Genomic DNA, 17,551 nt, shown 5'->3' with positions numbered 1-17,551 from the left:
ATCGGTACATGCCGGGCCATGTTGTGCATCCATATACATGGCCCTAACGTATTTATGTTTTCATATTGAGCACGTTTTGTGTCCTTGTTGGTGCTGCCATATATTTCACATATTTTGAGTAAAGATGGCGAATGCTTCAATTTTCATAATATGTAGGTAACATGTTGAAGGTCTGGCTATACTCTGCAGGGACGGGCTCGCTCTTCTCGCCTCGAAATAAGGAAACTGCACGAATTACTCAAGTGTCAAGCATTTTTTCCTCGTATTTTTATATCCGGATAACGCCGGGTATTTCTGCTAGTAATCTATGGAGGATCAGAAACGTAAACGTAAAAACGGAATTTGTTTCCGGTGGGGGGGGGGGGGATACGTTGCACATGTCGCCATCAGTGGGCGTTTCACTTTCAATACCTGTAGTAAACACGTACATTTGTATGACGTCACGCAGCAGTGTTATAAACACCCAAAAGCATTCGCGGAGATTTTGATTCTCAATGCGTTTGCTGCTCACGATGATGATAAGTTTACGAGAGAGATTGCGCTTCCTTGGCCAAATTGTTTTTAAAAAAACAGCAATTCCGCAGTAACTGCTCTACGGAAAGATCAGACTTGGAAGAGTATTCGAAAAGGTCTAATGAATGTTAAAAACCTTCGGAGCATTATAAGGAAATTCGAAACCATAGGATCGTTAGCTGTTCGTCCTGGAAGAGGAAGGAAACCAGTATTCTATAGACGCAGTACAGGAGGTTTCGCTTCAGGTGAAAGAGGACAGAGCTTCAAATTCTCGTGGTACTGGTGTCAGGCGTGTTGCACACACATTGGATAGGCCACGTTCAACTGTCCCTAAGGTAATGCGGAATATCCTCCGATATTATCCGCACAAACTTTCAGTTGTGCAGCAGTTGACATAACATGATTATGAAGCTCGATTCCCGTTCTCATTGCAGTAGCTCGGGTTGACACGATTCAGAATGGGCTTGGAATATCCTCTGGGCAGACGAATAGCATTTTCACTTATATGGTGCAGTGGACACACACAAGTGCCGAATTTGGAAACCAGAAAATACGCGCGAAATATTAGAAGTTCCGTTGCATTCACCAAAAGTGACGGTATGGTGTGGATTTACTCCCTACTTCTACGATTAACTACGTTCTACAGATCCAGAGATAAGTTCGATCACCGGGAAGCAACATGCATTGCTGTAGAAGAAATACATTTTTATGGCTCTGCAAACACGTCACGGTGTCTGCCTTGTGTGCATTATTTATGCAAGACGGACCTAAGGCACATCTCGCACTGTGTGTTAAAAATGTTCACATTTTACAGTAGAAGGTGTCATCCGCCGGCACTTGCCTAATCTGTGGCCTCTCCTAACCCCGGACCTTAATCCATGCAATTTTTGCGTTTTGGGGTATTTGAAACGTCTGGTAAATCGTGACAATCCAAGAACTGTACGTGACTTTTAAGGCAGAATTTGTTGAACATGTCATCTTGCAATTTCACACGGTATCTGAAAATGATGGCCATCATGTGGAATATGTTTTATTGCAGTAACAATATTGTAAAAGTGATTAACAGTTGTTAAAATTATAAACGCTTGCCTAAATGTGTCATTTTTTAATAAAACACCCTCTGATGGTGGAATGGGTGACTAATTTTCCCCCTGAATCAAATTCCTATCACTACGTAAATCCTTCAGAAATTTTGACAATTTTCTGATGACAGATTTCGCCTGTAGGCTACTCTAAAGTAGGTTCTTTTAAATATGGACGCCCGGTGTATAAAACTGATCTTCTGTGTGCGTGTTCTTTATAGAAATCTACAATTTTACCGTCGCCAAATTTTGCATATATACCAAATGGGCCACGACTTGAACGATTGGCTACTTTATAAGTTTACAAGGCATGGGCGAATGCACGAAATGGACAAGAACTTGTCGGGTTACAATGATTTTTCTCCCTCAAAAATCACTTTCGGAATGTTTGCTTTTGTTACCGTGGCTTCCTAGCATTGTGTTCCCGACATGCATACGTGTTTACAATGCTTTGTCACTTCTTAAATGATGCCAGAATTATAGTTCATTCTTTTATAAGGGTTTGTCAATTTTTCAATCTTGCCAGTAATTGAAGATAACTTTGCCAGCACCGAGAATTCTGTTACTAGTAATCTTGTAACAGCAAAGGCATGAGATCAAACTCACATTCTATCGTCAAAATTAAGAATTGAACTAATTTTTTCAAACTTTTTTTCATGTTTCTCCTAATCGTTTAGTTTAAAGATATCCACCATAAAATTGGTTGTTTCTCCTTCAAATGTTGTTTCTCCTTCGGATCGTTCCGTACAAAGATATCCACCATAAAATGCATTAACAGGGAGTTTCATGCACATTTTCTGGACATTGCACATGACTATTGAGACAACAATAAAATTAACCAAAAAAAATGATATTATATTTAATTAAAAACAGAATATTAAAATATTAAATTTATGTTATAGGCAATGAAGTGAACAAATATATTGCTTACTTCTTCTGATTAAAAAAAAAAACCGATGCTCCCAATCGGGAACATTGACCACTAAAGTGATGAGCATTGTGCAGACAAAAACATGAATTCAAGAAACGCTATTCATCTTAACTCTGAGAAAAAAGGACATAAATTAACAGCATTATTACAATGAAGAAGAGAAAGCCAAACATTTTATCCAAGTAATATTTCCACTCGAGGGCCCCCATCAGAACCATCACGAGGTTGCAAATGAAATGGCTGATCGAAATCATCCATACCTCTAGGACGCCGGAAAAAAATTTCAGACGTTTTTTTTGGAATAATATTTACGGGCGCTATGGGTTCTAAGGATTGTGGAACAGTGTTTTTTGTAATGTATATGTGTAGAACATAGGCGCAAATCAAGATTAAAATTCCAACAACCGCACCGAGGATGTATACCCATGTGGTCATTGTCGTGGTATTCGAAACTGTTGTTGATTTTGTAAAATTACCTGATGTATCGCGAGAAGTCGTAGTAATATTTCCCGTTGTCGTCTTCATGGTCGTTGTTGATTCTGTAAAATTACCAGGTGTATCGCGAGAAGTGGTAGTGATACTTCCCGTTGTCGTTTTCATCGTTGTTGTGGATTCTGTAAAATTACCAGGTGTATCGCGAGAAGTGGTAGTGATACTTCCCGTTGTCGTTCTAATCGTTGTTGTTGATTCTGTAAAATTACCAGATGCATCGCGAGAAGTGGTAGTGATACTTCCCGTTGTCGTTTTTATCGTTGTTGTTGATTCTGTAAAATTACCAGGTGTATCGCGAGAAGTGGTAGTGATACTTCCCGTTGTCGTTTTCATCGTTGTTGTGGATTCTGTAAAATTACCAGGTGTATCGCGAGAAGTGGTAGTGATACTTCCCGTTGTCGTTCTAATCGTTGTTGTTGATTCTGTAAAATTACCAGATGCATTGCGAGAAGTGGTAGTGATACTTCCCGTTGTCGTTTTCATCGTTGTTGTCGCTTCAATACACTCACCAGAAACAGCGCATGTCCCTTTCATTCCGCACTTTGTTCCGTAAGGTAGAAACACGTCCATTCCTTTGAAGGCATCCAGAGTTTTCACCGGGACACAAGACAAATTCCCAGGTATGAAACAGCAAAAACGGCAGGCATCGAGGCCAATGCAATTGCATACTGTCAGGTTTTTCGTTTCACATAATGATCTGTCACAAGAACCATAAGAACATTTTCCTGGTCTTGCGAAACATTTTCTGCCTTCCGGTGCAATTTTTTTAAATTGCGTGCATTCCTTCGAAGTACCGTCGCATTCTTGTATGATGCAGCCATCTGGTCCGAAATCACATTCTTTTCCCGCTACCTGAACGGCGCAATTTTCTGTACAACATATATCGTCCTTGCTACTGCAGACTCTATCCATATGCCTTCGGTAGGTGCATTCGCGATCTCCACCGAGACCTCCTTTTGGTGTGCAGCACTTGTCCATCATGTCGCAGGTTTCTGGCGTTCCGCAGTCGCATTCCTCTCCCGCCTCTCTGACAGCGTTACCGCACGTCGGACTAGTGACTAACTTGTTCCTACACTCATTGGTCATTATTTTATCCTTCATTGTAGCAGTTATAGTTCTCACGCTGCATGTGGAAAACCGTCTCAAATCTTCATCATCTGGACCGCTCGGTCCCATTATATAAGATCCAAAAAGTGGTATACATTTTTTTGGTAATTTAGGTTCACTGTCGTGGTAAGCTCCTAGAAGATGACCAATCTCATGCGTAACTGTTCGCGTTGTTGAGCCTAACGATCTCATGCGTCCAGAACCATAACTTTGTCTACTAACGGCAACATTGCTACGCCGACACATAGCTGCTCTAAAAGCATATCCGTTCACATTTCCTTTATATTTCTTGAACGTTATATAATAAGATCCAGCATAATTGTTTCTATGATTCTTTTTAAACTCCTGTATTACTAATCCTATATTACTCTTCTCAGGATTAATTTGTTTTTTTATTGGGTAGTCGCTATCGTTCCTGTTTGTGTAAATAGTTATCTTCACAGGAATTATTCTCACCGTGAACGATCCAAACCTGGTTCTACGAATTATAAAGTCAGCCGTTTTGGCATGAAAGTAAATAAATGCTTCTGCGTCATTTCCTTTGGTTTCAATCATACTTTCGTCCGAGACAAATTCCATTTTGAAGTTCATGGTAGTGTCTGGTTCTACGATATGTGGTGTTGGTGATCGAACGTCGTGGAATGATGGTTCGTCTTCGTTATCGTAATCATATTCATCATCTACGTTATAGTAATTAAAATATTCAGAAATGTCTTGATTTTCTTCATACACGATGGATTTTGAAACTACTGAAGCATCATTGGGAAAATATACGATGGCGGGCTCTACGAAATATACCTCGTAGCCATTGTTCACCATGACGGATCCCTCAAACTGGCCATGTCTGTTCTTGAATCCATGCACGATCGTCGTGGAATTGATGAATTCATAGTATTCGGCACTGAAATTTGTAATCTCTGACTCGTTTGGACCTTTTCCACCGCGTATTTCCACCACGGTTTCATCAAGTTGTGGATCTAAAGATCTGTGAAGCATAACGTCAATGTCGGTATCGAAAGCGCAGAAAGTCAGTTGCATCAAAGCGTCAGGTTTACGGCCGTTTGTCTCTCTATCTGAAATAGCGATGTCTTCGGCATGCTGAGGCACCCCTTTCCTTGGACGAAACGACACGTCCACTATTTGATATCGCAGTGGAGTGCAATCGAAGAATGACAAAAATAAAACTACGATAAGATGTTGTTTTGCTAACATTTCTTCGTTAGATAAACCACTAAAGCAAAAGAATCGCAGACTTTTACCCGAATGTCGGAGAAGAAGCAAAAAATTGCGAAAATGTTTTTCGACTAACGAACAACATATCAATGTTATTAAAGACTTTGAAACGACTGCATCGAAACTTTGGTACTCCGAAATGAGAAATTACAAATGTAGCAGAAGTATATTCAATAAATAATTTCTACGAAATGAACCAATGAAAAACTTTAATTTACAATATTTTCTCCTACATTTTCACGTTGCGGATAGCTGCGAATAAAATTTGTCGTGAAAAAAATATTCCCATATTAAATCAATCATTTCAGCTTAAACTCAACATTATGATCTCAGTTAAGACTTTAGATTTCTTACGCAACAAATACAATTGAAAATGCTATTTGTGCGTTCGTCGATGCAAATTGCAATAAAAACACATTGATAACAGACTTGAATGAATATCAAAAAAACACACATTGCATATCCATTGTTTTTTTCGGAAGAAATTGACTTTTGTTACGGCCCCTGAAGTATATTTTTGCAAAATTGTGTTGGAAAATGATTTCATTAAATTGCAAATCAAATGCAAACAAGTTTTTGGTCATTCGATTAGTTTGTTCTTCTAAAAAAAAGCTAATGCATTGAAGTATTAAATGCAAATAAGGAGAAGACTTTTATATGCGATTTTCTGATCATTTGATTATGTTGGACGCACCGCGGTCATTTTCCGTGCACGAGGGATAATTAGACCTGGACCTACTTTCAAAATGCCGAAAATGTTTGTATATTAATTTTCTAATAGCCCATATTCTTAACCATCCGCGTGCTTATCTGCTGTTGTGTGCGAAGTTAGCGCTGCCATCTGTGCTTCAAATTTATTGCGAGGGAAGTTTGATGCTTTGATATTTTTACAGTTGCAACCAGGGGAAATTAGGGGGTTGTGGTAACCTTAGCACTGGATCAGGACGGGCTAAATGTTTGTTTTTTGTCCGTTCAAAATTACGAGGAAGAGTGCCAAAATGGCTTGACCTGGGGTAACAGTGTCAATTTTTGTTTTCGGTCGCGGCCGTGGTTATAGGAACTGTTGTGAGACTTTTCAATAGGGAGATCGAGTAACATGTGACTGAAGCCAGAAAACGGCAGAAAACACACTTCAACCAACTATCAGTGCGTCACCAGTGGGATTCGAACCCGGTCATCGTGATGCGAATCTTTAACGAATGATCGCACAGCGGCTAACATCGGCGTTGAAAGTATTCCACAGTCTTGGAAAAAATTCTATAACTCACTGAAAATAAAGTTTAGGCAGTGCTAGAATTGAAGAAGGAACAAGGGATGGAGGGGCAACTACCAAATTTGGAGGAGTGGCATATTTAGGAGGAGGGAGAGGATCGGAGAAAAAAATTAACCTGAAAGCGCAAAAAAACAAAAATAAAAACCCCGAGTTATAGAGATTTCGAATTTTACAGTCACGGGGAGCGGTGACAAAACCAAGTCTGCCCCACTCCTGATAAAAATCCGATAAATATGACTGATCGCTCAAAATCCTCAAATATGACTAACCATGAAAAGTATGACTGGTCACTAAAAATCCGAGCATTAATGATAATATATGAACGGGAGAAAAAAATAATATTTTGTTGTGGAAAATCGTCTTATCTACCAGATCGTTAGATGTTCTATGTATTCGTTCGTGAGAATTTCTCAAAAACCGATTTGACAGATGAAAGTAAATACTAGATGCCTCAAAAGACTGGTATTTTTTGGAGATGATGGTTACAAGGAAGAAAATTCAACTCCGCCCCCACGGGGACTAGATCCCCGGTCCCTCGTATGTCGGACGAGAGCTTTACCAACTAAATTATCAAGACAGCTAGAATATTTCGCCCTTGAAAGATATAGTCGATGAATTTTCTTTAATGTAATCATCAAAAAATAACTAGTGTTTCGAGGAATCTTGTATTAAAAAGAGATGACCATTCTACATGAATGCAAGTTGCCATCTACTGGCGTAATGTCATGATAAAACCTAGGTTTTACAAAGTCGAGTTGCTAAAAGCCTGAAAGACGCTTGTAAACGTATACATTTCGAACTTTTACCAAGGAACTTCGGTAAATGCTGACATTTACCAACTTTCACGAAAATTAGTAAAAATAAGAATTTTCCTACTTTCCTAAACTTAAAAACGTCCCATTCATTGATCACAATATCAGCATTTACCGAAGCTCTTGGTAAAAGTCCGAAATGCATACGGTTACAAGCGTTTTTCTAGCTTTTACCACCTCTACCTGGTAAAAAAAAAAATTAATAATAATAATATTTACCGGTAAAACTTACCATCTTCGGGCATTTACCGTAACATATACACGCTCCAAGGGAGAAATATCCTATCAGTTACCATAGTTTAGTTCAGTGATTTCCAACGTGGGCGTTAATGCCCCCTGGGAGGCGATGGAATGCTTCAGTGGGGCGGTAGAAGCTACGGGGTATAACATAGGATCCTATGGGTTGGATTGCGTTGGGAGAAAAATATTTCTGAAGAAGGGGGCGATGGGGCAAAAAAGGTTGTGTAACTATGGTTTAGTTGGTAGATCGCTCGTCCGGCATAGGAGAAAGAGGGGTTCGAGTCCTCGTGGGGGCAGACATGAATTTTCTTCCTTGTAATAATCATATCCAGAAATTACCAGTCTTTCAAGAAATCTTGAACTAATGAATGTTTAGATATTTATACATATAAAGGGTGTATAATGTTTCTTACTGGCGAACCGTTAATCCTAGAAGATGAATTCCAATGAGAGAGTGTCTCCAAATAACGTGTAGTACTCAGACACGTCATTCATATTGTGGAGGGGTTTGTATAGCTATTAAAACAAAAATGTTAACTTTTCGTACGGATATCCTGTGCTCAAAAACCTGATCACTAAAGTTGTTGTTCTGTCACCCCTGACGCCAAAAAAGAAAGTTACAAGTTTCTATGTTCAATATTCACAGAGATATTTGAATTCGGAGAACCTGATTAAAGTTAGGAAAAACAGCATCAAGTGAGGAAAAAAACGATTTTTTTTCCCAAAATGCCTCCAATTTTTCGGATTCAAACATCTCAGTAAATATTCCACTTAGGCCGGTATTACACTATAAAAGTTTGATAAAATCCCTTTTATAAAACTTGAAAAATCTAACCAATAAGGTTATTTGTTACATTCTAGAAAATGTAACCGTTGACCTTATTGGTTGCATTTTTCAAGTTTTATAATAGAACTTTTATCGAACTTTTATAGTGTAATACCGGCCTAAGAAACATGTCACTTTTTTTTCGGTTTCGATCAGGACGGTTGGGGCAACAACTTTGTGAGTCTTTAACACAGTGTTACCGTATGAAAAGTTAGCATTTTTATTTTAATAATTATAAACCGCTTCCAACATGAATACCATATCTGTGTGTGAGTACGTTATTTGGATATTTTTTCAAATGGGAAGTATATACATATACATACATATATATATATATATATATATATATATATATATATATATTCCCATAAGATCAATGGTTCACCAGTAAAATGCCATTCGTACTGAATCGTACTACTGATTTCGTACTACAATCCATGTACCCTGTATATATATTTATATGTATGCAAAATCATACACATTTTTTTTTTTTTAAATTCGAACACGTATTTCGTACGGGTTATGTTTGTCGGTGTTTACAATTCCATCAGTTTTATCAAATTTTAAACTATTTACAAACTTATGGGTCTACTAGAAATTTTTCGTTGGCTTGAGGAAACTTTGGAACAGTTCCCAAATCTTATCATCCTGCTGCCATATGCGAACAATTTCAGCGTTTATTGGAAATTGAAATTTCAAACATCAGAGAGACACTATTACAAGTTCTCATTTTCATGAGAATAATACAGATAATAGGGAATGTCTTCCCTTTATTATTATGTATGCATATATTGCTGGCTATATCAGTGATTTGTTTTCTGATTTAAGCGGAAATTTTAAGGTTTTGCGTATCCATCGGCTCGTGAGAAAACAGATTATTACTGCAATAACTTGATATGTACTCAATTGAATAGAGGTTTGATTGATGTTTGTAAATTACCCAGTCCTAGTGAAGTCTCTAGTTTCAGTATGGAAAATATTTTGATTACATTTAGAAAAGAACAAAAAACAAGAAGAAAAATTGATTAGAGACAGTAAAATTAAAGAAAATTAATAGAAATGATTTTTGCATACTGTAGCAAAATGGCAAATTTATATATTTTTCCTATGGTACTGTGCTATACGTTGATTACACCGAAAGGGAATGCCTGGGGAAAAAGTTAAAGTAGAACTTATGTGTGGATTAAAAATAATTTTTGATAGTAAAACATAAACTAAAAGTACACATACAAAAATATAAATACAGTAGAACTGACTTAATTCAAACTCTTTTTCTTCCACCTAAATTAATGGTAAAATTACTTGTTTAATTCGATTCTTTTTCGAATGCGCTTCAGGTAATTTGAACAATTGAAGTAAATTTCCAACTAACTAAATTTATAATTAATGAAAATTGATGGTAATAATTATAATTTTGGGAAACCCCATGTGACAAAAAAAAATTAAGGAAAAAAATATTTCTGTTGATGGTCAAGGGAAAAAAAAAAATTCAGATAGAAAATCGGAATGAAATTTGAGAATTTCATGTTTAAAAACTCTAAAAAATCAAATATCATTGTAAAAAAATTAAAAAAAAACACTATGATACTCATTAGACCTTTTAGTTCCTAAAAATATTCATTTCATGAGAACATTTATGTGGAAAATATCTGAAAAAAATATTAAACAAAGCATCGCACAAACGCAACGTTATTCGAAAATTGGGATAAAAAGAAAACCTCGTGAAAATATTGATGATTGCAACGTCTCATATGTATTATACACAGACGTACTGTTCCGAGACAATTCGGTGTTAGCGAAGGATCGATCCCCTTCGAAGGATCCGCACCTGTCCCAGCGACCGACATTTTTATATATATATTTGTGCAATAAATTTCGCTTTGACTAAATTCAATTCGAAGGTTTTTAACAACTGGCTGTTGCGAATATATATTTCGGAAAGAGAGAAAATTCAAACTTTTGAAGTTTGAGAGGACGTGGGTTCGCGCCAGTTGAATTTCTCTCTTTCCGAAATATATCTTCGCAACAGCCAGTTGTTAAAAACCTTAGTATGGTAGCGGAGAGTGACGTCATCCTTGTATAAGTCGCCATCTGGTGGCAACGTCAGCAAGTTGTGAGCTTGACCTGAGTCTGGTCGGCCGTCCATGTACGGTCCCTTTCAGTGTTACGGTCCCTTCCCGGGCGCATCAGATGTTATTGTTTTTAATTTAATAACTATACAACACCTTGCAACATGCATGGCGTAGCAGAAATTCCCGACTTGGTTCCCCTTTTTTCACTTGACATTTCCTTTTGATTTATGAAACTATATTTCATGCAATTTTTGGAAATTTATTTTCCTTTCTATCATAAAAACATGCAACATGCGAACACTTGTCCACCTTTTAACCCATACTTACATAAATCATGAATGAAGACATTAGGAAAAACTATTTAGTATAATGTGAGAAAAGTCAGTATATATCAAAGCAAGTGCATTTTCCTGGTATTTGACGCTGTAACGAACAGCAACGAGATTTTGATTCGACGTGAAGTTCCCGTTAACTTTTTTTCTTCGACACACATCGTCATCAGAACTGACGTCATTCCAACACATATCGGTTGGAAAACAACACATTCCTTTCTGAGAGAGAGAGAGAATTTGGTTTTTTCTCATGCAAAAACTGAATTGTTGAACGAATGTTTGATTTTGTGGATACTGGATCTTGTTTTCGAATATTTCTCATGTTCTTGGGGTATGATGATGCTGATTACTAAGAAGATCAAGGAGATAAAAACCATTCTATTTTTATCTTTTCTACGTCGTTTTGTTTCTTTTATACCTCCAATATAAAGGCTGTTGTTTCTTCCATGATCGATGATGTTGTATTTGTGCTTTTTTTCCCAATAATCATTCTTTTTTTTGTTCCATCCTGAGCTGCTAATCTGTCTTTGATTGTGAGGTTGAGGGTATAACGTTACCCTTCTCTCCAACGATCCCGCGAGAAACGTTGTAACGCTGTAAAAAAAGCATGGTGAAAAATAACGAATGAAAATGGCTTGCGTAAGTATTCTGGGAATCAGCGTTTACGTCAGCGGAAATCAGTGGAGAATCTTGTTAATTATGATTTGTTCATATATATGACTCAAGTCTCACCTAGTTATAACGTCATATACGTGTAACGAGTAGATCTCACTCTCACGGGGATTCGCTAAATAAAGCGATTTCTGACGTGAATCCGTTTTTTAAATCATCTTACGATTCTCAGTGCATTCGCAAAAAAGTTGCATAACTAAATAATGTAAACGCTAATATCTCAGTAAGTATTAATAATCGTGATTCCTTTATTTCTCCGTATTTTTGATGCCTTTGAGAAAGATTTGAGTCCGTTCATAAACGAATTTTAATTCTAAAATTCGATTTTAAATCAGATTAAGTCAGAAAATTTGCCGATTACAGAACAATCGGCAAACACAGCTCAAATGCGATGAGCTGCAATTGTAGAAATTTCTTGCAAAAAAAGCCATAAAATCAAAAGCAAGAGCGACAAAAAATGAATCGTTGTATCCGAGGGCGTTGCGATTTCTTCGACGTTATAAGCAATTATTTGTCAGCGTTCATGAAAATTATTCTGTATGGGAATCAGTCATTTCGTCAAGTATTGACTTTATAGCCAATGCGTCATTACAACAGAGATTGTTATAACCAAGTTTGACTCGAAAAAAGTAAATTACAGTGGATCCCGCTTATAAAGTTTTTCAAAGAACCGCCATGAAGAAACGTTGTAAGCGGAAAAACTCTTTAAAAGGGAAATCTTAATGACTACTTGGAGTTGAGACTCCAAAAATGTGTCGCACCAAGCGGGGAAAACGTTATAGCCGGGATCGACTGTGCACGAAAAAGTATTCAATAAAAAAAGGGTGCGAGCAGGGTACAGACAAATTTTAAGATCCAGGAAGTCGGTAGACAGGGTGTCGTGACTGGCCCCTATCTACGGACTTCCTGGATCTTAAAATTTGCCTGTCTAATAACATAGCCTATATTGGTATTTTTGATAAAAACAAAGAATTCAAATTTAAAGTTAATTTTGTGTCTAATTTAAATTCTAACATCAGTATTAGAATTTTGAAAAATATATTTTTTTGGACAACTTTCAAGAATTAAAAAAAAACCTGTAATAATGCTAAGGATTTTTTAGAAGTATATTCTGAATTTTTAAATATTTCGAGTGGCAACGGTTATCCGTCTTCTTTTATGCGGTTCAAACTTCACCCACGTTTTCCTCATTGTTAATTCAGGCGGCATGTTTTAAAATGTCTAACTCTTGGTATGTTTTCTTCATTCTTCAATTTTATATTCTCACTAGCTATAATACCCGGCGTTGCCCGGGCACAAAAATGGGAAAGAAAACATGCTACGAACTTGTATAACGACAAAAATGAAAGAAAAACATTTTGCAACTTACATAATTACAAAAATAAATAAGGGGACATGTTTCGAACTTGCAGAATTGCCAAAATAGTAGAGGAATGCGGATTTGTATAATTACAAAAATGCGGGAGATAAATCTGGATGATCGATATAGATCATACCCTGTAATCTAAATAATAAGGATATTGGCCAAATGCGCCTAGCTATAATACCCGGCGCTGCCCGGGTTTTCTTTAATGAGGCTTTTTGGATCACGTGATATCTCCCTCTTTCTTTGAGGGTACATGCAAACTGTGTTCACCAATATGGCGACTTCCTGCGCGACTGATGAAATAAATCTAGATTAAAGAAACATAGAAATGAATATTTTTTTTTCCTTTTTTAAGCGGGTGCTAGGTATTTCGACTCCCCCCCCCGAACTTATCCCCCCCAAGTTATCCATCTGCCTATTCCACCTTCCAAAAATGCTTAGTTAAAGCTGTGGAATTTTTGCGATGTGCTTTTTACGGGCCCATAATTAATTTTAAAACAACCTAAACTATATGAATTTATGCAGTTGAATATCAAAAGACAATACGGAGATATTAATTTTCATGGTTGAAAAGATGTAAATATAAAACTTGAAATCAATGTTATTGCATGAATATCCAACTCAAAATTAGGTCCGGCTAATTACTTCATATTTAATTTTCTGGGCTTCGTATGTCTCAATACATATTTCAAAAATCGAGAATTCAATACAATTTTCAAAATTGTTGATGGGGCGGAAAATCCCACCAAATTTCTGCATTTCTACAGTAGAATCGGCAATTTTAACACTGATTACTATGAGGATCACCCTTTTCCTCAACCTCGAAGCGGTGCTGATGATGATTATGACGTCTATTCAAAAAGTCTCCTTACTGATAGTATTGAAAAAAGGCAAACCATTACAAAGGCATAAACTATTATACTTATAGTAACAGGATTAGAAACGTGACAAACCATTGTAAGGGCATATACACGCATGAAACGCATTGCTAGGCAACCACTGTAACCAAAGTAAACGTTCGGAAACTGATTGTTGAGGCCCAAAAACCATTGTTGCCCGATTGTTTTTTGCCCATTTGGGGCACTTGCTCTGCTCTCACAAAATTTTAAAGTAGCCTATCGTTCAAGTCGGTCCCATTTGGTATATATGCAGAATTTGGTGACGATCGATCCAAAATTGTACATGTGTATAGAGAACACACACACACACACACGAGTGAACAGATGGTAATTTTATGCCTATTAGGCTTACCATCATTGGAAAAATTTTAGCAGTTTGGAGCAATGTGGGGTTCCCCCCCTTGAGAATGACCTCCTCATTGATCCATATTTTGTCCAATTTTTCTTCCTTTTTCCCTTTTTTCAATTCCTTCTAATTTTTTCGCCTTATAATATCTAGATTATAATTTCGAGTTATGCGTGTGAAGCACATTTTTTTTTTTGGCGCTATACTCTGACTTTTGAAGTTTTTCCATTGAAATATGGTTTTTATCGGTTGCTCTTTTATATATAGTGGTGGGGGAAAAAGTTCAAAGGCAACAGAAAAATCGCAATACATCTAAAACCTGTGGATATAAAAATCGTCTAGAGTAATAAGCACAAGTAGGACTAAACTATTTTCCCCCACTATGCTAAGAAATTAATATTTATCGTACAGTCGCGATTTGTCATGATCAATATTTGTCGCACGGCAAAAAAAGTGATGTTTTGTATATTCCCATATTACATTTACATACAAGGTGAATCCATAATTCCCCTTTGGGCCCCAGTATGGGTATTGAAATTTTTAGGTGATATGAACATATTTTTTCACTATTTTTTAGAAAATCTTTTGCCCTGCCTAAATATATACCCGATTATCTCCTCCGTATTGAATTAGAGCAACCCCAGGTATCAGTTATAATGGAAAAAGTCTTGATCAAATTTTACTTTCGAATTTTAGACATGAAAAGTAATAGATTCCCGAAAATTTGCAACAACTTTGAACATTTTTGACGAGATTGGATAGAAGTTTTTAAAATTTATCCTCGATCCTGCCGTTTTTAAACATTACATACCCTACGTCCTATAACGGTTGACTTCAGGGTGAACAAAAAGATCTCTTCAGTTTTTAAAAACTTGCTATACCGCAGTGTGCTATTAGATTAACAAAACCATCTTGATATTTGGAAGGTTATCTGATAGTTGGCTCAGAAATACATCTCAATCGCGTATTAATTCAGCTTCGTTTCGGTTTGATATCTATTATAGTCTGAGAGATAAATATTTCATAGTTGAGCCTCGAGAAATATGCAGCTTTTGTAATCTACGTAGAAGTGAATCTGGGGAACATGTATTTTGCGAGTGCCCAACTTACAGAAGTTTTCGGGATAATTACTTTCTCAGGAATGGCATTTCCAATTTCAAACAAGTACTGACGCTGAATAACTCGAAAATCAAACATATTTACTTTTTTTCTTAACTACCGTTTGAGACATTGTCTTCTTTATACCGATCCATCTGAAATATTAAAACCAATTTCGTAGCCCTGAATAACCCTGTCTTATGCAAATGTGGTTTTCTTGGTTTATTATAATTACTATTACTTTTTGCGTAATAATTCGTTGAGGGTTTTTGCTGAAGTGTATGTTGTTGTTTTTCCCCCCGTAATGCTGTCCTATTAAAAAAAATTTTTTGACTTCAAAATTAGCTCTGCCAAATTGAATAAATATTCTGATTCCGCTAATCCACATTTGCCTGATTTTACTGGTGAAACATTCATCTTATAGGCATATACTTTTCAATTATAAAAAATATCAAAATAACCTGTTGACCCAGATACGTTTTTCATGTTAGCAAGGCGTTGTATAGTTAGTTATTAAAGGATAAAACTTAACTGTTTATAAGGACACCGTGTTCTAAAAAACCCAATTAGAAAGGCGTTTCCTCGTCACTTCTGAGGTGGAAAAACAACAGCAACAAAATCATCGTTTTAAGTGCAGTATTCGCTGAGACATTTTAAATTCAAAAATCAAACTAAAGAAAAGTATCAAACAAAAGTAACAAAAGTAAAGTCTGGAAAGAAAAGTATAAATAAGGGAAAGGAGCGTTGTCCGTTAGTTATTTTTAATTCAAATATCTCAGTGAAGAACCTTATCAGAAAAGTGGAATTTTTGTTTTATTGACATTGAGGAGAGACGGAGAAAATGCAATTTAAACTGAGTTTTTGATCTCCGTGTGAAACGGAAACATTAACTTTTCTATCTGAATAATCACACACCTTGCAATAGGGAAGACGTAATTGTGTTCTGTGCGTTATTTGGATACTTTTTCTACCTGAAAGATTATACCTATGTTTCTGGGACCAATGGTTCGCCAGTAAAAATGTGGCGCGTGATAGTAGCTATACACCTTGTATAAGCGATCAATAATGACAGGTTTCGGCAGGCCTATGCGCCTGGCACTTCTCTGCACCTCCTCGACCAAATCTACTATGTCCCATCTGTAGTTATGGTATCCAAAACCTCACCACACAGTAGGTCGTATAACGACTCATAGAGGTGAAAAAAAAATGCAACAGAAAGATCGCTATACATCCAAAACCTGGGGATATATAAAACTTTTAGAGTTATAACTGCAAGTGGGACTAAACTAATATCCCCACTATCTTATTAGTTTACCATTTATCGTACAATCGCGATTTATCGGGATCAATAATAATTGTCGCACGGCAAAAAAAAAGAGATTTGTTTTGCATACTCCATATTACATGCACGGTGAATCCATAATCGCCCCTGCCTCATTTTACTGGTGAACCATTCATGCTATAGGCATATTTTTCTATCATACAAAATATCAAAATAACGTGTAGTACTCAGATACGTCTTTCATGCAGCAAGGGGGTTTGTATAAATATAAAATTTGACTTCTTATTATAAGGACGCCGTGTACAGAAAAACCCAATGAGAAAGGCATTTTCCCGTCTCTTCTTAGGCGGAAAAACAACAGCAACAAAATCATCGTTTTAAGTGCAGCACTCGCTGAGACATTTTGAATTTAAAAAGCAAGCCAAAGTCTGGAAAGAAAAGCTTGAAAGGAGCTTGTCCGTTAGATTTTTTTCAATTCAAATTTCGCACTGACGATTTTAATCAGAAAAGCCGATTTTTTTTGTTTTGTTGGAATTGAGGAGAGACGGAGAAAATGCAATTTTAACTGAGTTTTTGATCTCCGTGTGAAACGGACACATTAATTTTTGTATCTGAATAATTACAACATCTTTTGCAATAGGGAAGACGTAATTGTGTTCTGTGCGGTATTTGGATACTTTTTCTACCTGAAAGATTATACCTATGTTTCTGGGACCAATGGTTCGCCAGTAAAAATGTGGCGCGTGATAGTAGCTATACACCTTGTATAAGTGATCAATAATGATAGGTTTCGTCACCGGGCTAGAGCTCTCTCAATTCCCCCTTCTATGTGGAAGTTAAAGATGTGACTGTGCACCTGCCCAAATCCAGCCCTGTATCGCAAATCAGTAAGGATTTACAATACTCTTATTTTGTGTCCTTTTGACGTATGTAGCCCATGATGCTTAAAAATCTAGTTACAATTTTATATATGTA

The 17,551-nt window shown here is 36.7% G+C and overlaps 1 protein-coding gene across 1 annotated transcript; it reads right to left on the bottom strand.

Annotated features, from left to right (window-relative positions):
- Positions 1 to 2,260: 2,260 nt before the first annotated feature.
- On the bottom strand, positions 2,261 to 5,337 carry LOC149085686 (disintegrin and metalloproteinase domain-containing protein 10-like). Its single transcript, XM_089232501.1, has 2 exons — positions 3,528 to 5,337; positions 2,261 to 2,409 (listed from the first exon to the last, which is right to left on the bottom strand). Exons 1-2 carry the CDS (start codon positions 5,335 to 5,337, stop codon positions 2,261 to 2,263), a joined length of 1,959 nt encoding a protein of 652 aa, XP_089088627.1.
- Positions 5,338 to 17,551: the final 12,214 nt, after the last annotated feature.

Source organism: Pholcus phalangioides, unplaced genomic scaffold, assembly GCF_987345545.1.
Source record: "Pholcus phalangioides strain wild (caught in Gottingen) unplaced genomic scaffold, Ppha-v1.0 ptg000006l_1, whole genome shotgun sequence".
NCBI lineage: Eukaryota > Metazoa > Arthropoda > Arachnida > Araneae > Pholcidae > Pholcus > Pholcus phalangioides.
Note: the sequence above shows the minus strand (reverse complement) of the source record. Positions and strands in the feature narration are given on the sequence as shown.